The sequence below is a fragment of the Erpetoichthys calabaricus genome, chromosome 3 (assembly GCF_900747795.2).
Source record: "Erpetoichthys calabaricus chromosome 3, fErpCal1.3, whole genome shotgun sequence".
Lineage (NCBI taxonomy): Eukaryota > Metazoa > Chordata > Cladistia > Polypteriformes > Polypteridae > Erpetoichthys > Erpetoichthys calabaricus.
This window is the reverse complement of record NC_041396.2, coordinates 117,654,825-117,680,191: the sequence shown is the minus strand read 5'-3', so window position 1 is coordinate 117,680,191 and position 25,367 is coordinate 117,654,825. Positions and strand designations below refer to the sequence as shown.

The 25,367-nt window shown below is 36.2% G+C and overlaps 1 protein-coding gene across 1 annotated transcript in view; it reads left to right on the top strand.

Moving 5' to 3' along the window:
• Positions 1–25,367, top strand: part of LOC114644763 (atypical kinase COQ8A, mitochondrial-like) — a 257,203-nt gene that overhangs the window by 134,424 nt on the left and 97,412 nt on the right. The window contains exon 10 of the mRNA XM_051924269.1: positions 1,405–1,498. Coding sequence (XP_051780229.1) covers positions 1,405–1,498 — 94 coding nt within the window. The remainder of the gene's footprint in view (positions 1–1,404; positions 1,499–25,367) is intronic.

Sequence of the window (25,367 nt, the reverse complement as noted above, 5' to 3'; positions counted from 1 at the left end):
ACCTCTGCGTGGAAGAAGCTGTGGTCTGAGGTTGTGTCTAAAACGGACTTTGAAAGATTCGAACCCGAAGCGGCAGTGGTGGAGGAGATTGTATCCCTCGGCAAGTCCATGGGCCTGGGCATGGATGAAGGTGACATCAACAAGTTAATCTAGGAGCACTCCAAGGAACTGACAGAGGAGGAGTTAAAGGAGCTACAGACGCAGCAGCACACGGAGGTTTTTCAGGAAATAGGTGACGCTTAGGAGGTTATCTCTACAAGTGAGATAAAGGAAATGTTGGGAATGTGGGAGAAACTTTCAGACTTTATTCAAAAGAAACGCCCAGAAAAAGTTGCAACTGGGTGTGTGACGGCGCTATTTAATGACACTTGCCTAACTCATTTTAGAAACATTCTGAAAGGGATGATGAAACAAACCTCATTGGACAGGTTTTTATCAAAAACCCCTGCAGATGAAAGTGAGGAAGGCGCGGCGAAAAGGGCAAAAATCAGCGAATAAGATTCAGTTATTAAGTTCAGCCTTTCTTCTCCACCTCTGTCAGCATCTTCAACTTGTCTGATCTCCAAGGTAAATGCTGTACATTATACTTTATAAAACCAGTTTATTGCAGTCCGTTCTATTGTATTGTGTTTTTATACAATGTTCATTCTTTATAAGTACATTTTTCTTATTTAAAAATATGTAACAAAAAAACTGCGGTGTTTTTTGGAGGTCCAGAACGGATTAATGGCATTTCAGTTCATTTCAATGGGGAAAATTGATTTGACATACGAGTAATTTGAGTTACGAGCTCCGTCACGGAATGAATTAAACTTGTAAGTCAAGGCACCACTGTATTATCTTTTTTTATTAATTACAAACAATATACACTGTGCAGAATAACTGCAAATATGATTATTGTGGTTAGTCAAAAATTAGAATTTTCTGTCTTCTTTTTAAAGGGGCCTTTAACTGTGAATGCTACAAGAGGAAATTTTATACTGTACTTCTTGCCTACTTAACCAAAAATTAAACAAAAAATGAGGACACTTTAGCCCATGCATGTTTTCATAGTAGAAGCAGTGAGTTTTGAACGTGCCTTTTACAAAGTCTTTCGTCCATCTCCAATAAGCTAAATGGTAGCTTCAGTAATTATTGTGAAACGTTGTTTATAACGATTTTCCTCCTTATATTATCATTGTCAAATAGAAATGTGGATCTTTTCATTTCATACCATCAGCACATTTTTTAAACACTGGTAAACTAAAGTGAAGCATGGTGATGTTAAATGTTATTTTTTTTTTACCTTTTTGGCTGATACAGTAACAATAAAGAACTACTTTGTCTTGCAATGCCAAATTGTCTTTGTTTCTACCTAACTACTCTTGTCTTTTTAATGTTTCATACTCTTGGTTTTATCTGCAGGATTGTTCCCCGAACATTTAATTGAGGTTATGAGCCGTGAGTTGGCACTTGAATGTGATTATGAAAGGGAGGCTGAGTGTGCAAGAAAATTCAAGTGAGTAACATATTTTTGCTGGTTTTATTCAGTGATTAGAAGTGAAGCACCTTATTTTTATTGATTTCTAAGCAGAAACAGCAGCAGCCTTTTCTTTTAGTAATTTGTTGATTTGCAAATGATAATTTGCTGCTAATTCAGTAAAGCTGTATATATTTTCAGAAAAGCTGCCTATTTTAATTTGTGGGGTGCAAATACATCTCTGTGTATATAAAATCCAACATCTGCCTGTCTGTATGCCTGTCCGCTTTTCATGAGAGAACTACTTAATGGATTTAGATCGTTTTGTTTTCTATAATTTGCTTGAACATTCCAGTTGATTTTGCAGCTTCTCTCATCACGCTGAGTATCGTACAGTAGTTCAGTTCCAGCAGCGATTTATTAGTGCAAATCCAAGAGAGAGGCTGTGGGCCAAGGGGAGGGGGAAGCATGAGGTCAGGAGTGGGGAGCTGGGCGGGGCCCTCCTCACTCACACGCCAGCCTCCGTTCCAGTTGATGTACATCTCGCCACGTGTTTGAGCGTACCATCCCTTCGCTTAGCTAGCGGCACCTGTTTGTTCAGCAGACATTATCAACTAGAGATTGTTAAGGAGTAACGGTTCTTGTTTTTGAGAGAGAGAGAGATTACAGCTACGTGTGTTTTACAGGGTAGCTGCTGATTGTCAGAGATATTACGGTCATGTGCTTTTCTCCCCACACTGGGTACTCTCTCCCATCAGAGCTCAACATGATCAGATACAGTGCCAACGTTTGACATTGGACCGTACCTACCTTTCGCTTCGCTAGACATACTTTCCCAACTTTTTATAATTGTGGCAGAGATCACGGCTACATTTTTCATCCCTGATAGCAAAACCAAAAATATTGTATATTAAGAGGCCCTCGGATAAGAAAGCTATGAATATAAATTATTCTCAATGCAAATTACTTTTTTTTTTTTTTTATTTTGTCCTTTCACTACTATGCAGGTGGAGCCACTTGGGACAGCTAGTTAATTATGTAATCATTTAATCTACAAACATTTTTTCTTTATTTAGTAAGTATAGGAATATAATTTGTGTGTTTATAGAGCAAAGTGCTAAAAACTGATTTAAATATTAATTATAAATAAAAAGATAGGACTACTTGGTAGAAATCAAAATCTGAAAACAAAGATTTAGGGGTTTACTTTGGCAAAGTATTATCTTCTAGGCAATGTGTAGAAGACTAATCAAGAGATGTCATATCTAAACTGCAAAATTGACTAGTCAGATGGAATCTTTAATCTTGTGTGCTGTTCCTGCCACCACTTTTTTTTTTTTTTTTTTTTTTTTTTTTATATAAAGCATTTTATTGATTTTATTAAAATCAAATAACATTCCATACAAGCAAGTCAAGTTTAACAAAACTAGGTTTGAAAAACAAATCAACACCCAACCATGAAAAATAGAGCTAGGCCATCAGAGTAAAACTTTAAACTAGTAAAAATAAGTAAAGAGATAAATTAATAAATGAATAAAAAAGACGGAAGAGAATCTGCTTTCTCAATTTATATATCCTTATTCTAAAATGTTATTGATTAGATCCTGACAGGTTTTTAAAAGTTTTGTAGAGATCCTTTAAGTGAGAATTTGATTTTTTTTTTCAATTTCAGAAAATATATGACAACAGTTACCCACTGACTTAAAATAGGTGAGTTAGGAGTTTTCCAGTTCAATAGTTTAGTAAAGGCAATTACAGTTTGTTTGTCCTTCTCCACTTTAAGCCCATCTGGAAGTACATCAAAACACAGCTGTGACACTAAGGTTGTCTGAAAGGCATTTAAAGATTTTGGTCCAAAATGATGTTAATTTGGTGCACATCCAAAACATATGGCCCAATGAGGCTGGAAGTTGATTGCAATGTTTGCAGGTTGGATCTTCAACTGGAAATATTTTGGACAATTTCAAACGAGACAGATGTGCTCGATATAATTTTAAGTTGAATAACTGTATGTTTTGCACATATGGAGCTCGGTGTGAATTCTGTGCATTGCTACCTTCCACTCCTTCAGAGATGTTGAGTGAGAGATCATTTTCCCACTGTACTCTAATCTTTGAAAGGGAGGCACTTTAATATGTTTTTATATATTACGGTGATGCTGTCTGAGTCCTCAGTTGTGATCAATATTTTTTTCAGAATAGAGGTTTTTGGGAGGTGAGGAAAATTGGCCAGGTTTTGTTTAATAAAGTTTCTAATTTGAAGGTAGTGAAAGAAATGTGTTGCTGGAAGGTTACATTGTTGGTAGGATGTGAAGACGATGTCTATGTACAGATCTCTAAGTGATTTAATCCCGAAGGTTTTCTAGACATTAAAAATTGCATATGTTTGAGACGGTGGAAAAAGGTGGTTCTTGTGCAGAGGTGCCACAAATAAAAGCTCCTGTATCTTAAAATACTTCCTACAATGGTTCCATATTCTAAGTGAGTGAAGCACAATTGGGTTGTTAGTATATTGGCGATGACTTGTACTTATTGCGGTACAACGCAAGTAAGTATAAAGTACTGCAGGATTTTATTTCTATTGTGGACCAAGCCTGTGTATGTTCATCTATTTGTGTCAATGTCCGGTTTTTATAGCTTGTGTATTTGCCCCCAGTAATAAAATTGAAAGTTAGGTAGAGCCATGCCACCTTCTGCCTTAGTAGGGTCACCCTTTGAATACGTGTTTGTTTTGAATTCCAAATAAATGAGGTTATGGTTGAATCTAATTTAAAAAAAATGATTTATTGATGTATATTGGAATGTTTTGAAATAGAAAAAGAAGCTTAGGAAGGGTATTCTTCTTGACAATGTCAATTTTTTCAGCTAAAGTGAGATAAAGGGTAGACCATCTATGCAAGTCTTAATTTTCTTCCATGCAGATGGCAAAATTTTCTTGATAAAGAGCTTTATGTTTACTTGTGATGTTTACCCCTAGGTATTTAAACTGATTTGCAGTGATATAAAAGGGAAGGTGTCTAATCTAATATTGTGTGCTTGAGATTTCACTGGAAACAGCACACTTTTATTCAAATTAATTCTGAGACCAGAAATCTTTTGAAATTCTGTTGGTGCTGTTAGGACTGCAAGCACAGTATTTTGTGGATCCGATATATACAGTACCATTATTATTTGCATATAGAGAAGTTTTCTGTTCAAGTCCTTCTCTGATAATCCCCTTTATGTCATAAGCATTTTGACAGTGAACTGCCTGTGGCTCAGTGGCGATTGCAAAAAGCAGTGGTAACAAGGGGGGCATCCTTGTCTGGTAGCACTTTCTAGTTTGAAGTAGTCTGAATTAATGTTGTTAATATAAACTGGGTGAATATATTAAATTAAACAGGCATTGAAGATTGGAAGCGGAGTGTCTGCGTTTAATAAATCCAATTTGGTCTTGTGATATTACCGAAGGAAGCACCTTCTCAATCCTTGTAGCTAGGACTTTGGAGAGTATCTTAACATCATTATTCAAAAGTTTAATTGATGCATATTGTAACAAGTCCTTATTTTACTTAGGAAAAATGGTAATTAATGCTTGGCGAAAAGTTTGAGAGAGAATTTTATTGTCTCTAGCTTCTGTAAATGTTGCTAATAAAAATGGGAGCTAGCTTAATTGAGAATTTTTTAATAAAATTCGGCAGGGTAGCCATCAGGGCCTGCTGCTTTCCCACTCTAAAATGAGTTTATAGCATCCAGTAATTCTGATCGTGGAATGCATTGTGAACTTCCTGCTTGTGGATTTGTTGAGCTAATATCTTATTAGCTTTCTCTCCATGTTCATAATAATGATGTCTTGATATAAAAATGAGTTGTTCTGTTTCTTTAGTTGTCAAGAGGTTGAGTTCTGAATACAAAGCCTGTCTTTTCCTATGAAGTGCCTCATTTGGAAACCTGGCATGTTCTTGATCTATTCTAGTAATTTCACTGATTAGCTCTGACTCCTTCTTGGTTTCCAATTTACTTCTGTGGGAAAGATATCAGATAATCTGTCCTCTTAAGAAAGCCTTCAAAGTTTCCCAGAGTTTTCCTGCAGAAACCTCTGATGATGTATTTGTCTCTTTAAATTAAAAAAAAAAAAAAAAAATTGCTTGGATATAAATTCTGTACAGTTCTCGTCTGCTTATAAAAGTGGGTTGAGACGCCAGCTGCAAGATGTGTATGTTGGGCATAATGATTTTAGCTCCATGATCAAAGGAGCATGGTTGGAGATAACAATGTTGTACTAACAAAATTTAATCATAGGCAAGAAATTGTTATCTATAAAAAAAAAAAAAAAAAAAAATCAATTCTTGAGTGATGCACTGGAGAGTAGAAGGAATATGAAATTCAGTTTGGGTTTAGAAATCTCCCGGGTGTGATAAGTTGTGATTAGTTACAAACTGTAATTGTCTTTGCAGTATTAGGTCTCCTGCCACAGGGGCAATAACATCTATCTAGGTCTGAATTTAATACACATAGTCCCAGCCATTATAATTTTATGAGTCCTCACATTGGGAATGGATGCAGATACGTTTTGGTTGATATTTATCAAAATCACTTTACATTTAAATAAATTACCCATGGCTAGTGCTGGGAGGTATACCGGTTCGTACTGAAAACCGTTTATTTTTGTTATGATATGTATTTTTCTTATACCGCAGTACCGGTTTATATAGTCTAAACAATGTTTGGAACGTGGTGCAGCTGGAAACTGTTTAAGGAGGGACTTTTTTCATTGCTACACCGCTAAACACGCATGCAACGGAGTACATGCCTTAGTGGAGGTATTGAGTGGTGAAAATTGACAGAAAACATTCCGAAACTGAAGCTGTTGCAGACAATAAAGTTGAACATGATGACACAGAAGAACGTTTGCCGAAAAAAGGAGCCACATCTGTTGTCTGGAGATTTTGGTTTTAAAAGGTCAGATGTGGACCAAACAACTATTTACTGCAAATGCTGTTGAGCTAAAGTTGTCGCTGGAGCAATTAACACGAGCAATTTGCTATACCACCTTAGCCGCAAACATGCTCTGGAGTACCATGAATGTATGGAACTAAGATTGGCACCCTCCACGTCCTCAGGTAAAACTGAAAAAGCTAGAGGACACTCGAGTCAGACGTCACTTGTAGACGCATTTGCTAGAGGACTGCCTACAACAAAAAAAGCAAGTGGTGGCTCGAGATAACCAACACCATTAAAATCCATATAGCCAACGTGTCAGTGGACAGAGATTGTTAACATTAACAGAAAGTGTAGTTGGTTTGCAAAAAATATTTACTCTTTATTCCTTTACTAAAACATGTTCAGTGCAATACAACTTTGGACAAGCACCTCTGAATATTTTACTAAGTCTAAATGCCTCTTTGGATGGTTGAAAATGTGTTGTCAAAATTATAGTTTTAAGTTGTTTGCAAAATTTGTTCAATAACATGGTTCTATATTTTGACTGCAACTGTAATGCAATGTGATTCCTTCTCCATTAGTGCCACCCCTTTGAAAACTATCACTTTATGGGGCCATGCAAACCTGTATTAATACTTGTGTGCACATTAAAATGTATTTTTGTACAATGTGCAATTGTCATGACAGTGGAATAGGTTATTCTTAGCCAGTCTACTGCAGTAATTGCAGTGGAAAATGTGGTTAACATCCACTCATGCATGGGGAAAAAATACTGTTGAATACCGTGAAACTGGTATAATTTTGAAAGATACCGTGATACAGAATTTTGGTCATACCGCCCAGCCCTACCCATGGCAATCACATATCTCCCTGCAGAATCACATACTACTTCTGATACTACAAATGAGATTGTTCTATGTATAAGAATTCCCACACCTCTAGTTTTCTTTGTAAAGCTGGAATGGAATATTTGGCTAGTCCAGTCACTGTGCAGCTGAAACTTATCCTTGCTTAATAAGTGGGTCTCCTGTAAAAACGCTACTTTAGCATTTAGACCTGTTAGGTGAGAAAATACTTTTTCTCTTTAATTCATGATTGAGACCTTTAACATTCCAGCTCACAAAGTTATCTGTTCAGTCATGGAGACATTGCATTTGAACTTCTGTTGTCATTTTGTAGTCTTAACTTAAGATAGTACAGCTTTGACCTTAATTTCCAATTTTCCCTGTCGTTTTTGCCATGAAGCCTATTGTTGCATTGACACTTATAATTATAAGGATTAAAAGGATAGATTAGAGATAGAGAAAGCAAGCTTTCTCTCCCCCCCAGTCCCCCCATATCCCCCTATTTTTCCTCCCCACATGTTACTGCACTAGGTTGACAATGTAAGTGCCTACTTGATGACATTATTATATCTGCTTCTTCTCTGGATTCCACACCATACAACATTATCTGTGACCTGGTACTGCATCTTTTGGTGAAGACAGATTCATGGATCTTGACTTTGCTGACGATGCTGTAATCTTTGCGGAGTCAATGGAGGCACTGATCGGGGCGCTCAAGAGTCTGAGCGAGGAGTCTGAGTGTCTGGGCTTGCGAGTGTCCTGGATAAAAACCAAGATCCGGGCCTTTAATGACTTCTTGGGCACAGCCATCAGCAGTGTGTCTGTTTGCGGAGAGAGTGCCGACCTTGTCAAGAGGTTTACTTACCTTGGCAGTTATTCTTCCTAAGAAGTGAGTAGACAGAGAGCATAGGGGGTCATGAGGTTGCTGGAAAGGGGTGTGTGGTGCTCCCAATATCTATGTAAAAGGACAAAGGTCCAAGTCTTTAGAGTCCTGGTGCTTCCTGTCTTGCTTATATGGTTGCGAGACATGGACACTATCTAGTGACCTGAGACGAAGACTGGACTCCTTTGGTACTGTGTCTCTCTGAAAAATCCTTGGGTACTGTTGGTTTGACTTTGTGTTGAATGAGCGGTTGCTGATGGAGTCCCAAATGAGGCACATTACCTGTATTGTGAGGGAGTGTCAGTTACGGCAGTTTCCCCGAGGGTGATCCAGCTCGTAAGATCCTCATTGTTGGGGAGTGGCTGGACCAGGCCAAGGGATTGCCCACATAAGACCTGGCGGCAGATAGAGGGTCATTTCCGGATGGTGGGACTGGACCGCGTGTCTGCCTGGCGGGTTGCCAACCAAGATCCAGAGTTGTTTTGTCATATAGTGGGTGTGGCAACGCACTGTACAGTGCATGCTCCCCAACTTGACTTGACTTGGTACTGCTAAGGTGGAGAGTCCAGAAGAGGATGTTGGATTCGACATCCAGACATGCCAGGTATAACATTGCTCATCACAGAAAAAAAGCATTTTGGGGTGGATTAGAGCTCACCAATGCTTCCACCAAATAATCTTTTAAGTTGGATGTAGTGCTGGGCGGTATACCGGTTCATACCGAAAACCGTTTTTTATTTTTGTTATGATATGGATTTTTCTTATACCGCAACACCGGTTTAAATTGCCTAAATGACGTTTGGAAAGTGGCGCAGCAGGAAACTGTTTAAGTGGGACCTTTTTCACTGCTACACTGCTAATCACAGAGTTGTTGCACGGGGGCTCTTTTTCACTGCTACACCGCTAAATAGGTCGTGTAGGTATTGCGCTCTGTAAATGGACAGAGAACATTCCGAAACTGAAGCTGTAGCTGACGATAAAGTTGAACATGATCACACAGAAGAACTTTTGCCGAAAAAAAGGAGTCGCGTCCGTTGCCTGGAGATACTTTGGTTTTAAAAGGTCGGATGTGGACCATTATGTTCAAATGTGTAAATACTGTTTCTATACTACTGGATAATACTGCAAACCAAGTTGTACTTGTTTTATTTGTATTCAATACTGTGTAATGTACCTGGGTACTGTGTAATAGTGTGACGACATGTTGACTTTATTCTCAACGTTTCCACTTTAATCTCAACGCTTATGATGAGAATAATGTCGACATGTTGACTTTATTCTTGACGTTTATGTCAAGATTAAAGTTGACATGTTGACTTTATTCTCGTAATATGTCATTAAAATAGTACACTGTAAACTAAACTTCATCGTAAAATGAATATTTAATTTACTAGATTTTCTCAAACCCTGTCATAAGTTATATAGCACATTAAATGCTTTGTGTTTAGTGTTCCCGGAGCCATGTTAAATCGATACATGCTTGTTAAACTGACTTCCTCTTGTACTGAGGAGGCACCCGCAGCGATCGCCGCACAGAACACATTTACTTAATGTTATTCCTGCTCTCAGAACATTTAGAATACTAAGATAAATACTTGATATCTTTTTTCATGATGAAATGCATTAAAGTATGTATTACTCATGTGGGGGTGGCGGTGGTGTGTACGTTGCACTGCTGCATGGCAGCAAGGGGGTCTCGGGTGTACCCTGCCTTGAATTTGCATGTTTTTCTGGTGGGTTTACTCGGCGTGCTTCAGTTTCCTTTCAAAGTCATGTAGGATGTGGGGTTTTGTTATGCTATATTGACCCTGCTAGTGTATGTTTTGCTCGTATTCACCCTGCGATGTGCTGGCGACTCGTTCAGGATTTTCTCCTGCCTTGCACACAATGTTTGCTGTGATGGGCGGAACCTTGAATGGATGGCATAATTAAACATGTATAACGAAGATATTTTTAAAGTTCTGAACACTCCGTCGGCTAAATTTATAACTAGTTTTAATTTCACAAAGATGTTTATCGTGTGGTGATTGGTAATATGGAGAAAGAAAAAGGAAAGATATTAACAGGGGTTTTGGTAGAGAGCAGGAATATCATGAAGTGAATGGATTCTGTGCGGTGATTGCTGCAGGCGCCTGCTGTTAGTGCGGAGGAAGTCAGTTTAAGAAGCGTGATTAACGACTGGGTCAGGGAACACTTAACACAAAGTATTTGATGTGCTGCATTAACTTATGACGGGGTTTGAGAAAATCTAGTAAATTAATCATTGATTTTAGGATGAAGTTTAGTTTACAACATTCTACTTTAATTATAAAATAAACTATGGGAATAAAGTGGAAATGTCGACTTTAATCTTGACATAAGCGTCAACATTAAAGTGGAAATGTCGAGAATAAAGTCAACATGTCGAATTTATTCTCGACATATAGTTTTTTTTCTTCCGTGTCCATATTTTTTTTTTCTTCACAGTGGCCCTAATGCACTTCCATAGGGCTATACCACAAACAGCATTATAAATGCAAGTTGCAGTTTTATTATTTATGTATATAGCTCAGCTTGAAGCAAGGTCCATATTAATGCAGTTTGCCTAAATGATGGTACAGTTGGTAAAGATGTCATCACCAAGATGCACTTGTTTTATTTTATTTTAATTTGGTGAATACTGTGTAATGCACCTGGGCTTAAAGCCTTGAAGTAATGGTGCAACATCAGTAATACTATGATGTATTTTATTGTTATTATTTATTAGTTTAAATATTATGCAGTTTAATGATGGTAAAATTGTTTAAAAAGTCACTTTAACGTGTCAGTGGACAGAGATTGTTAACATTAACAGAAAGTGTAGTTGGTTTACAAAAAATATTTACTATTTATTCCTTTTCTAAGACGTGTTCAGTGCAATCCAACTTTTGACAAACACCTCTGGATATTTTACTAAGTCTAAATGCCTCTTTGGATGGTTGAAAATATGTTGTCAAAATCATAGTTTAAGCTTTTGCAAAATTTGTTCAATTAAAAGGTTCTTTATTTTGACTGCATCTGTCATGCAATGTGATTCCTTCTCTTTAGTGCCACCCCCTTGAAAACTATCACTTTATGGGGCCATGCAAACCTGGATTAATAATTGTGTGCACATTAAAATGTCTTTTTGTACGATGTACAATTCTCATAACAGTCGAATAGGTTATTCTTAGCCAGTCTACTGCAGTAATTGCAGTGGAAAATGTGGTTACCATCCACTCATGCATGGGGGAAAAAAATACCGTCTAATACCGTGAAACCGGCAGAATTTAGAAAAATACTGTGATATAGAATTTTGGTCATACCACCCACCTCTAGTTGGACGCCTAAGTGATTAAGACATGCACAGATCACTAACAGACTGGAACCTGTATATTACCAAATACAGAAGGGAAATGGAAAATAAACAGACTGAACAAAGACATGTCATACTGTAACAATCGACTTATAAAAGATAAGATTGCTACACTTCACCGTGATAAGGGAAATCGACAATGTTCGAAAGATATACTAGTGTTAAAAATATTTGGTTCTTGAACCCTCTCCCTCGCTCCTGCCAGTACTCAAAAGAAACCCCAATGATAGTTAAAACTGATTAAATATGAAAGTGTATTTAAATCAAGAAACAAGTGTTTACATTTGTACCTTACATAAAGTGACAGGGGAAAAAAAGAAAAATAAGAATGGGAATGTTTTAACACAGGGTGAAATGTTGATGAATATCCTGGCTTAAATTTCTTGCTGAATGATGTGAAAAACAGTCAGCCGGTGGACATGGCTGCTTTCTCGCTATCACGAGGAATAAAGAGTGTGTCTGACTCACCAGTGGGATCACCCGGAGAACCACCGGGCCATATACTGAAATCCACACATCTTCTCAGGAACTCGCCTCGCCATTTTCTTCTGGGTAGTGGACATCCCTAGATGAAGTTCACCTTTGCTGTCTTCCTAGTCTTAGATAGCCAAGCCTAAGGCTGGGTGATATATGGAGTTTTTAGTAAATATCAACATATTTTCATACAAGATATAGGATGAGACAATATTGTTTATATCGATATAGTCTATGTTGCGTTAAAATTATTCTCATACAGCTGCCAGTTCACCTTTCTCTTCTCCCCGTTTGTGTCTTGTACATCTTCACCCTCCTCCACCTCTATCCCTCTCTGAACACAACTCACCCCTCCCCCACCATTTAACTTGGTTAAGTCCTGTAGGTAGCGACAGGATGGAGATGGATAAAGACACGAAGGAGGCTATTGAAGAAGAGCTGGTTGGTAGAAAGAAAAATAATGTCTCAATTATATGGAGATGGTTCAGGTTCAATGTGTCAGATGAGCAAAAGAATAATGTAGTCGGTAGAGAATGCAGAAAACAAGTCCTGACAAAAGCTTTGAGCACTACTAATGTTTTCCACCATTTACAACAATGCCATAAAGTCCAGTACGAATAGTGTGTGAAAATGCTGCAGCCTAGACCGTGAAGCCTTCCCAGCCTCCTGCCCCAAAACAAACCAGGTTATAAAACTCATATACCCGTGTTGTGCCGTATGAGAGAAAATAAAACATATTTGATATACACATATGAGTAATGCTTATAAATGTATATAAAATATAACCAGGTGCATGACCTGAAATTGTTTATAGTTCAGAAGATCTGTGGATTCTTCATCTCATGATGACAAGTGCTCAAAGATGCTTGGGGGCATGACACTGCAGATAACTCTTAGCTTTATCTCGGGCTATATTGGTAAGTGTTCTTTCTTTTTGCTTACATTTCAGATTTCTCCTAAAAAGATTATTTATCTGTCAAATACACAGAAAAACCACCATTGAATAGCAATAAAAACAAATATTTGTGAGTGTAGCTCTACATTTAAACCTCTAGCCTACTAGGTAGCTTACATTGATGGTGACAGAACATTATAATGTTATCATGTAACCTCATAAATTAAATTTAGAACCATGAACTAAACTGACTATCCTAATATTATTGCAAAATTAGTGAAAGTGAAGTTTAATTATTATCTTTAAACATTTACACCTGATTTCTGTTTACAATATCCTTGCTAATATATGTGAGTAAGCAAAATCAGTACAATATATACTTGGGAGATTCTTATACTTTTAATTTAATTCATTCTTTAGCAATGCAATCAAAACTTGCCATGTTAATCGCTTAATTTTATTTTCCCACATCTAAGTCTCCTGTGCTACATCAGTCTGAGGATTATTACTGTTTTAGTTGTTATTAATGAGTCATTATCAATGTTGCAGACTATATCTTTAATGCAAAATCACCTTGCCTGTCAATTCTTCCGTGAAGCAGCTTTTAGTGTGGTTTATTAAACAACATAATTCAGTTTGGGCTGCGGTAACACTCTCACCTATTCACAAGTATCAGATTTAAAGTAACCAGTCACATTAGTTGAAATGTCTTTTTAATTTAGGAGGAAACTGAAGAAATCCCACACAGTAAACTTGCAAACTCTACACAGAATGAGTGAATGTGCGAGTGCAGATTAGAATTAGGTAGGGGGTGGGGAACATTTGTGTGAAAAAGCCATTTTTATTTTTTATAAATAGTCATAAATCACAGAGAGACATATAACAAAGAGTCCAAGCAAAGGACACATGTGCCACTATAGGATATTCAAGACATCTTTATATCTTCAAAAATACTCACAGAATCAAAAACACAAGGAACTATTCCTATTTATGGTACTCTTATGGGAAAATTAGATTAAAAAGCACTTTCATATCTTGCCATATTAACATTACATTCAAAGAAGGTTCATGACTTGCAGCAGTATGTTGGTGTTTGCAGCACTTTGCCTTAAAGTGAGCTCTAAAATATAAACATGAAGTACAGTATGTGTTACATGTTTTTTTAATGTACAGTATGTTATATTTCAATTTAAAATACAGCCTATAAGATGAGAATGAAAATGAGAAGATAGGGTATACCAGAGAAATTGTTAAAATGGTAATCAAACTGTACAAGAACACAGAAGCATGTCTAAGAATAAAAAAAAAGAGAGGTCTCAGGAATTCAGAGCTGGGACAGAAGTAAAATGGATGTATTCTGTAACTGTGTTTGTTCAACTTTCTAAGTACATTGTTCAATGCAGAGACTGATGAAATAGATAGTGGTAGACTGGATAATAATAGCTGTAACTTTATTGCTGAGGTGTCACCTGTTTCATGCATGCACCGGTTTCATGTTGTGTGGTGGGTGTGGCAAAGCACTGTTATCCTTGCTCTCTCTCTCTGGCTCTCTCTCATATCATACATTTACATGCAACTCAATGTGCTTTCCATAGATTAATCAACAAAAACAATAAGGATATACTATAGTTATTTGCATATTATTAATTAATATTACAATAATTTCTAATGTAAGTATACTAAATAGAAAATCAATCTGGGCATTTTTAAACAGAATGTAAACACTAAAGTGCAAAACAAACCTTCACTCTTATCAGAAACAGGTTCATATTGTTTTCTAATTAAAAGCGTTATTCATAATGATGGCAGGAGAAGAACCAAATCTAATTTAAATATATATAAAAATATATATACAATATTTATCTATGTTAGACTTGGGCATGTGTATGTGGCAACACATTAAGTAGAGATAGTTTAGATATATTAAATTCAGTGAAAAGATTCAAAAATAAATAAAAGTCCAAAGCAGTTTTGGTTGATTAAGAATGTAGATGGAGTTCTTGAATCGTGAATGTGATTAGTTGACCAGCTGAAACGGAGTAGAGGAAAACAAAAAAAACTCCTAAGATTGATGCAGTAGGAGAAAAATAAATCTCTGGAGGGCCACAGTTATAAAACAGAAGTATGTAAAAATCAAGTAATTAAGTCTGATGGTAATCCGTCTCTGCACCATGGAGGTCAGAATGACCTATGCCAGCTGGTCGTCCACTCTCCACTGGGCACAGTTGATACAGTCAAGGTTTCCAATGCTTCCTCATATCCTCCGGTACCTCAGGTGACTGCATAATTGAGCGTTTTAAGCAGATGTGGGTAGAGCATAGTGCCACCACACAAGGTGGGAGATGTAAAAAAAAAAAAATCAATCCTAAAGGACACTGGCAGCCAAAGTAAAGAAATTGGAAAGGTACTAATATTGGGAATACAAATGCATGTGTTCATTTTTTATCAGCTTGCAATGTTCATTCAATGGAAGAAAACAGTTCTTGGTAATCTTAGTAATATGTGATCTGAAATTAAGGTCAGAGTCAATAATAACACCTAACTTCTTAATCTCTGGTTTGATTCACAGGGCCAGATGATTAATTTTGTTTCTAAGAATCTCACTTTGTTTATTGCTACCAATAACTACCAATTCTGTTTTTTCCTTGTTTAGTTTAAGGAAATTCATATTCATGCATACTATTATACTAGAAAGGCACTGGGTCAAAGGGTTTTGAACCCATGAGACGTCAGGTACAGTGGATAAATATAACTGTGTCATCAGCATAACTATGGTAATTTACATTCATGTTTGAAATAATCTGGCCTAACGAAAGCATGTAGAGTGAAAGTAATAATGGTCCCAAACTTGATCCATATGATTTTCTATATGGTGTAGCACATTTTTCATGTACAGCCTCCATAACTGACAAAAGAATTTTCCTTCCTGTTTTATAAGATTTAAACCAGCATAAAGGCAGTACCTGAAAGACATACCCACTGGCGAAGGTTGTTTATAAGAATATCACAATCTATAGTATTGAATGCTGCACTCAAGTCTAGCAAAGGAAGAAGAGATCTTTTATGTGCATCTGCATTAATAATAAGCAAATCATTTACTAATTTAACTAGAACTGTTTCAGTGCTATGATTTGATCTAAAACCTGACTGATATACTTATCAAGAATAATATTTTTTATTCAAATAATCTCTTAACTGCTGAAAAACTACTTTTTTCTACAATTTTACTGAGAAAAGGCAAATTGGAGATTGGCCTGTAATTGTCTAAGAGAGAGCAGGCAAGGTTATTTTCCTTCAAAAGAGTTCTAATTATAGCAATTTTGAAAGAATCTGGGAAAATGTCAGAATCTAATGAACAATTCACTATGTTGAGTATGTTGTTGATGAATAGATCAGAAACTTCTTTAAGGAAGTTGTAGGAATTGGGTCTAATACACAAGTTGACTGTTTTAACTAAGTAATCCTCTTTAATAAAATCCCTGTGTGCGTCCAGGTGTCCGTGTGTGTGTGTCTTCTGGTGAAGTGCGCATGCGCGGGGCACGGTGCGATGTGCGATATTACTGTCAGAGAAAGTTACAGGCGTTTTACAGAAATACAAACCAGTATTACTGCGAGAGGAAATTAAAGGTACACAATACAGTGACTCATATTACAGCCACATACAAGCCAGTATTACTGTCAGAGGAGATTAAAGGCATATTACCGACGCACACGCCTGTATTACCGCCAGAGAAAATTAAAGGTATATTACGGACGTACAAGCCAGCGGACGTACAAGACAGTATTACTGTCACAGAAAATTAAAGACACGCAATACACGGTGGCAGCCCATGAAGAACGGTCAGCTCAGCAAGTAAACATCAACAAAAGAAAGGCTGAAAGAAAGAAAAATACGACCAACAAAAAGAATGAGGTCAAAGTCCCTTGCCATTTAAAATAGACTGTTCCTACTAATGTTTATGCAGTACTGTTCTAGCGCCCATTATTGTAACGGGCTAAATGACTAGTTATTATATAAAACTCGAATAAACCAGTTTTAGTGAATCAGCTTAGTTCACAATATTGAGCTTGTTGCGGCCCAACAAAATTTTTCTTTGTATTTGGTTTTACACTAAGTCTAATGTCTTCTCTTTCTCTTTTATCTAAAATATAGTGCAATATCTTCTGTTTTAGCCTCTGATGCTTTCACTGCTAATGAAGCTGGGTTTAAAAGGCGATCAACAGTTGTAAATAAGACTTTTGGAGTTATGAATAATTTTAGAAAAGTGAGATGTTCTCTTTAGACAAACTGCTGAGTTATATTTAGTTATATGAACTGTCAGGATTTCATAGTGGACCGTTAGTTTAGTTTTTCTCCATTGACTTTTGACTTTTAAGTTTGGGGACTGTCTGTTTTCCACGGTACTACGACCATAAATAACTTCTTAAATGTTATTCAGGTGCTACCATGTCTGCTGCGACCCATATCTTCACATTAAAATGCTCTACCATATTATTTACATCGCTATCTGCATTGGAAAAGTGAATTCAGGCTAACTATAAATTATATTAGAAAAGCTGGCAGCAGCTGTGGTGTTACAATAATGTTGTTTAAGAATATGCTCCTCTTTGGTTCTAGACACAGATAGTGCTACTGTAAAAAAAAAAAAAATACAGTAATGATTGGATATTCCAATGTCCAGAATTGGTGTTATGTTAATATTAAACCCCTTTGATATGACTAAATCCAGCTTGTGGTCCCCTTTATGTGTTGGCAGGGTGATATGCTAAGATCAAACCAGATCAGAAGGTTCATAAATTCTCTTGGCCTTGGTGTCACCCAGATCATCTATATGAAAATTAAAATCACCCAATATTGCAAATCTATCATAAGCCATTATTATAGATAATAGGTTAGAAAAATCATCAGTAATATATTTCTGCAGACAATAAACGGTAAGTAGTAAAGAATATGAAACTCCTTGAATAATAAATGCAAGATACTCAAAAAATGTGAAATTACCAAGATTTATAACAGATTTATAACAATTTTTCATTCTATTAATAAATTAAAAGCAAATAACTAGCCATACAATCAAATCAAAGTTAACAAAACCAAAATTCAACCCCACCCAAAAGAAAGAGAGGGGAGCCAGCAAACAAAGAAAATCTTTGAAGCAGCAAGGAAGGAAGAGTATCCTTTTTCCCCCAATATAAAATCTTATTCTAAAATGTTATTGATTAGATCTTGCCATATTTTAAAGTTTGAACAGATCCTCTGAGTGAAAATTAGATTTTTTTCCAATCTCAAATTGTTAGCGAGACAGCAATAATTGAGAGACACCGCTCACATTTCAATGTGCACCTCACAGCATGCACGAGTGCACATGTTATGGGATGTTCAAAAAGCGAGAGAGATACACGTGTACTATAGTAGTCATTTCCGCATATGGAAACATTTATTTGTAATACCTAAGAGTCATTAGTGTCCTGAATTAATAAGAAGTGTCTGTTAATGACCAGAGAGAGGTTAATTTGCATTTTACTTGTTTTGTTTGTTTGTTGTACGTTAAGATGCAAAGTTGCTTAAAGTGTACTGTTTAGCGTTTATATGTTGGGAATGTGCCTTAGTGTTATTTACATGCCGCAATATTATTTAATAATAGCTTATGGTATTACATCAATGTACTTTACTATAAGTTTGTTGATGGTGTTTACTGATAAACTTTATTGATTTGCATTTTATAATGCTAAATTTGTGTAATACTGACATCTAGTGGACTTTTCTGTAATTTGTCAATAAGTTTATGTATTCTTTTTATTGTAGACCACACACACATATATACCTACTAGCAAAATACCCGCGCTTCGCAGCGGAGAAGTAGTGTGTTAAAGAGGTTATGTAAACATATGTGTATATATGTTTATGTATATATATATATATATATATATATATATATATATATCTACATATATACATATACATATATACACATATCTACATATATATATATATATATATATATATATATATATATATATATATATATATATATATATATATATATATATATATATATATATATATATATATATATATATATATATATAATATATTGCCAAATCCCCGCGCTTCGCAGCGGTGAAGTACTGCTTTTAAATTTTTATTAAGAAGAAAAGAAAACCTTTTTAAATTGAGGGAAAATATACCAATAACAATTTAAGGATCTGTTTTTTTGTTAAGCTGCCTTTTAAACAGCCTCTCCGCTGTTTTATAAACGAACGCCATATAAGGCCGTCCTTTCTCCTAGCTTAGCGGTTCTGTATTCTTTTATTGTTCGTTTATAGCGATTGTTATAGTTATTGTGTAGCTATTTGAGACTCACTGTTCTGTTCAGGTACCCATTTGCTTTATGTAGTCTGCAGATTCTCCGCTATTTTTTGTTCGTTTATTAAGATTATAGTTATTTATTGATTCCCTTCTTTAGCTGACTGCCTGCTCATATAAGGCACTCTGCTGTTTTAATTGTGAAGCAGCCTCAACACTGCTTTTCCGCTGTTTTATAAACGAACGGCATATAAGGTCTTCCTTTTTCCTTAATCCACGGGTTCACCGCTGTTTTTTTTTATTTTTTTACGATTGTTATAGTTCTCTTTGTATACCACGTTGTCAGTTAAGCACTCCGGTTGTAATATGACCAAGCCGTGCAAGGTTACTGTTAAGAATGCAACGTATAGTTGTACAGGAGAAAAGCAATCTTGCCTCAAATCAATGGCAACCTTTTGTAGGTCTATGAACTTAATTTAAACTTTAGGTTTACACGGTGATCTCGTGTCTTCTCATTAAACTTGTATGTCGCGAATATGGTATTGCAAGCGGGAGCGTTTCTATAAACTTAATTTAAACTTACGGTTGTAGCTGCACTTATGAATATGCTTGTATGCGTCACTCGCTCGCTTCTTATTGTTTCGCTGCCTTTTGAATTGTGTAATGAATGTTTTCTTCAGCGCTCTTTCGGGCTCTTCCTTGTTTTGTACTTACTTTGTTCGCAGTCAGTTCACGTGATTACGTGGGTGGCGTGATGACGCGATACGCAAGTCCACCTCCCCTGGCTATCGAGATGCACTCAATTACAGTATATGGACAAAAAAAGAGGTTCCAGTTATGACCATTACACTATGAATTTTGAAATGAAACCTGCCTAACTTTTGTAAGTAAGCTGTAAGGAATGAGCCTGCCAAATTTCAGCCTTCCACCTACACGGGAAGTTGGAGAATTAGTGATGAGTCAGTCAGTCAGTCAGTGAGGGCTTTGCCTTTTATTAGTATAGACTAGCAAAATACCCGCGCTTCGCAGTGGAGAAGTAGTGTGTTAAAGAGGTTATGAAAAAGAAAAGGAAACATTTTAAAAATAACGTAACATGATTGTCAATGTAATTGTGTTGTCATTGTTATGAGTGTTGCTATACACACACACACACACACACACACACACACACACACATATATATATATATATATATATATATATATATACACACACAGACACATATATATAAATATATATTTACATATCTACATATATACACATATCTACATATATATATATATACACATCTACATATATATACACATATATATACATATCTACATATATATATATACTAGCAAAATACCCACGCTTCGCAGCGGAGAAGTAGTGTGTTAAAGAGGTTATGTAAACATATATATACATAAACATATATACATATATATACATATCTACATATACACATATCTACATATACATATATATACATATACACATCCACATATATATATATATATATATACACACACATATACAAATTTACATATCTACATATATATATATATATATATATATATATATATATATAGATATAAATATAGACATACATATATACATACATACATTCACACATAAATATATATATATATATATATATATATATATATATATATATATATATATAGAGCAAAATACCCGCGCTTCGCAGCGGCGAAGTACTGCTTTAGAATTTTAAATAATAAACTGAGGGAAATTATACCAATAATTATTTGTTAAGGATCTCTTTGTATACCATGTTGTCAGTTCACCCCTCCAGTTGTAATATGACCAAGTTGTGCGCTGAGCTTACTCTTGAGCATGCAACGTATACTTGGCCATGTGAAAAGCAAATCAAGAACAGCAAGACCGCGCCAGCTGCGGAGCTCAGCTTGGAGCGAAATGAAGTGAATGAAATGAGGTGAATGGGAGGGGAGATGATCACGTGACTCCAAAACCCGCCTTAACTCTCCATCCCTCCACAAACACACAAACACAGTCTCTCGGATCCCAACTCTCGTTTATATATATATATATAGATAAATAGCAAAATACCCGCGCTTTGCAGCGGAGAAGTAGTGTGTTAAAGAGGTTATGAAAAAGAAAAGGAAAAATTTTAAAAATAACGTAACATGATTGTCAATGTAATTGTGTTGTCATTGTTATGAGTGTTGCTGTCATATATATATATATATATATATATATATATATATATATATATATATATATATATATATATATATATATATATATATATATATATAATATATGTGTATGTGTATATGTATATATATATATATATATGACAGCAACACTCATAACAATGACAACACAATTACATTGACAATCATGTTACGTTATTTTTAAAATGTTTCCTTTTTTTTTTTCATAACCTCTTTAACACACTACTTCTCCGCTGCGAAGCGCGGGTATTTTGGTAGTATGTGTATATATATATATATATATAATATATGTGTGTGTGTGTGTGTGTATTTTATATATATATATATATATATATATATATATATATATATATATATATATATATATAATACACACACACACATATATTATATATATATATATATATATATATATATATATATACACATATGTATACACTCACATATATATATATATATATATATATATATATATATATATATATATATATACATACATACATATACACACATACATGCAGTTTCAATAACATAGAAATCAATATAAACAACATTAACATCATTATCATATGAGAATATGAAGTAATATATAAGAAGCACATTTCATATAAATATAAATTATTAAACAGTAAAATCCATCCATCCATCCATCCATTTTCCAACCCGCTGAATCCGAACACAGGGTCACGGGGGTCTGCTGGAGCCAATCCCAGCCAACACAGGGCACAAGGCAGGAAACAATCCTGGGGTTTTATCTTTATTTTATTTTATTGTAGAATCAACTCCTATCTGCGCACACCAGGGCGGCCGTGGGCGGATGCGTATGGTGTATTCACTCCATGTTATCGTGCATTGCGCTGTCACTGGTATTTTGATAAAAGAATTTGAACAACATATAAGAAGCGTATAAATTATTAAACAGTAAAACATTAACATTTAAGAAGTAAAGTAACATTAAGTACTACTGCAGTGCCTTCGGGTATACCTCATTTTTTGTTTGCCCATTACATGCTTAAATGTATACATTTTTTGGTGTACCTACCCGAGAACACGCGACATATAACCGAGCGTGGGAGAAGCATGGATTTTAAACACGCGTTGAGTTCATCTGCTGGTCTCCCTTGTGGAATAACTGGTAATGTTTGACTAAAATCTACAGCGAGTAAAACGACATTACCTCCTTTTTTTTTTTTTTACGATCTCTGAGATCTTGCTTTTTTTGGTTCAAGGCTTCATAAGCTCTTTTATGTTCTATGGTGTACTAATCCCAAACCATCATCTTTGAATGTTGCAAGACTTTCGCCTTGTATGTAGATCGGGGTAATTACATTCATTGCATTCCTAGTCTGAATCACAATCTGATTGTATGGGTGGTTACCTGGCACTGTAGGGTTGCCACCCGTCCTTTAAAATACGGAATCGTCCCGTATTTGAGAATGAAATTCCGCGTCCCGTTATGAATCAATACGGGACGGGATTTATCCCGTATTTTTTTTATCATTTTTTTTAAAGCAGCGTCTCATGCAAATCATCCCACACGCATTTTATGAAGATGCCTCCTTTCGTAGTTTTGATTGGGTAATACTTGACGTCATCGTTAGTTTGATTGGTCTTTTTAACTGTCCAGTGAGGAGGGCGTGTCTTTTAAGTAGAGTCTGCAAAGTGTTGGCACTGGGATGTGGCACCCGCTGCAGTATGCGTCCCTTATTTTTTTGTATTAAAAGTGGTAACCCTACGTGGCAGGTAACAGTTATGTCTGGTCATGAAGTCGTCTAAAATCCGCCACGTGCCCTCTTTTAAGTGTGAGAAGCAGATATATATAGCCAAATTCTCGCGCTTCGTTGCGGCGAAGTACTGCTTTTAATTTTTTAAGAAAAGAAAACCTTTTTAAACGGATCGAAAATACAGTATACCAATAACAATTTGTTAAGGATCTGTTTTTTTCTGAACCTCGCTTTTCACAGCTGTCGCGCTACGGCGTGTGTTTCGTTTATTTGACAGTATGTAGATCGTGGTAATTACATTCATGGCATTCGTTTTCTGAATCACAATCTGACTGTATGGGTGGTTACCTGCCAGGTAACGCTTGTGGTTGGTCAGGAAGTCGCCTTACATCCGTCACGTGCCCTCTTTCTGTTCCCAGAAGCTGATCATAGAATGGTTTTGATAGTTTACTTTCAAATAATGCAGAGTATGCGACACGTGTTTCTCCCTAATTCTGGGCTCATCAGGCATACACACTCACTTCATCCCCTCTCGGGAATCGAATCTCTATCGTCAGCGCCAGAGTTGAAGCCCCTAACGTTGCGGTCAGCAAGTCGGCTAACATCCGCCATGTGCCGTGTTTCAGTTGCGAGAAGCAGATCATAGAATGGTTGAAACTGTTGCCCCTAACGTTGCGCCACGGCATGTGCTTCGTTTATACCTCGTGTCTTCTCATTAAACTTTTATCTCGCGAATATGTTATTGCAATCCGCAGCGGGAGCGTTTCTATAAACTTAACTTAAACTTACGTTTTACACCGTGCTTTGTTTCCCTTATGAACATGCTTGTATGCTTCACTCGCTGGCTTCTTATTGTTTCGCTCCCTTCTCAATTGTTTAATGAATTTTTTGTTCTTCGCTGTTTGCGGCTCTTCCTTCATTTCTCCCTACTGAGTTCTTTTATCTCGCGAATATGTTATTGCAATCCGCAACGGGAGCGTTTCAATAAACTTAATTTAAACTTACGTTTTACACCGTGCTTTGTTTCCCTTATGAAGATGCTTGTATGCTTCACGCGCTCCCTTCTCAATTGTTTCATTAATTTTTTGTTCTTCGCTGTTTGCGGCTCTTCCTTCATTTCTCCTTACTCAGTTCACAGTCTTTTCACGTGATTACGTGGGAGGCGTGATGACGTGACACTCAACTCCGCCTCCCACGGCCATCAAGCTGCCGTCCATTACAGTATATTGTCAAAAATGAGGTTCCAGTTATGACCATTACGCGTTGAATTTCGAAATGAAACCTGCCTAACTTTTGTAAGTAAGCTGTAAGGAATCAGCCTGCCAAATTTTAGCCTTCCACCTACACGGGAAGTTGGACAATTAGTGATGAGTGAGTCAGTCAGTCAGTCAGTCAGTGAGTCAGTGAGGGCTTTGCCTTTTATTAATTAGTATAGATTCAAATACAGGTATACCGTATATCTTTGAACAAACAAGTCAATTTTATTCTGAGCTACTGTGTGGAATTCTCTGCATCACTTACCAGTATCCTGACCGACACTCAGGAGTGAACATTTTAAGTCCTGAGCACATTACAGATACAGTTGTCCTTTGCTACACTAATAGTACGACAGGACATCAGTTAACCACTGACTTAAAAGTGGTGGGTTGGGATTCTACCCGTTGAGCAAGATAAATCTACATGCTAATAGTGAGGTAAAGGCAATTAATGATTTGTTTGTCCTTCTCCACTTTACGCCCATCTGGAAGTATACCAAACACAGTGGGTTAGGAGTGATTATGACACCAAGCCTATCTGATAGGCATTCAAAGATTTTTGTCCAAAACAATATTAAATTTGGTGGATGCCAAAAACATGTGGCCCAGTGAAGCTGGACCTAGATTGCAATTTTCACAGGTTGTATCTTGCCCTGGAAACTTTTTGGATAGTTTTAAACAAGATACATGCACTCAATAGAAGATTTTAAGTTTAATAATTGAGTGTTTCGCGCATATGGAGCTAGAGTGTATTCTATGCATGGCTGTCTTCCACCGCTTTTCTGAAATGTTAAGTGAAAGATCCTTTCCCCATTGTGCCCTGGTATCTTTGAATGGAAGGAACTTTCTTATGGAATAGAAATAGCTGGAAGGTGAGGAAAACTGGACAGGTTCAGTTTAGCAAAGTTTCTAGCTTGAAAGTAGTGGAAATATTGTGTTCATGAGAAGTTAAATTTGAAGCTTAATTTCTTGTAGGATGCAAAAGCATTATTGATGTACAAATCTCTAAATGTTTTAATCCCAGACAT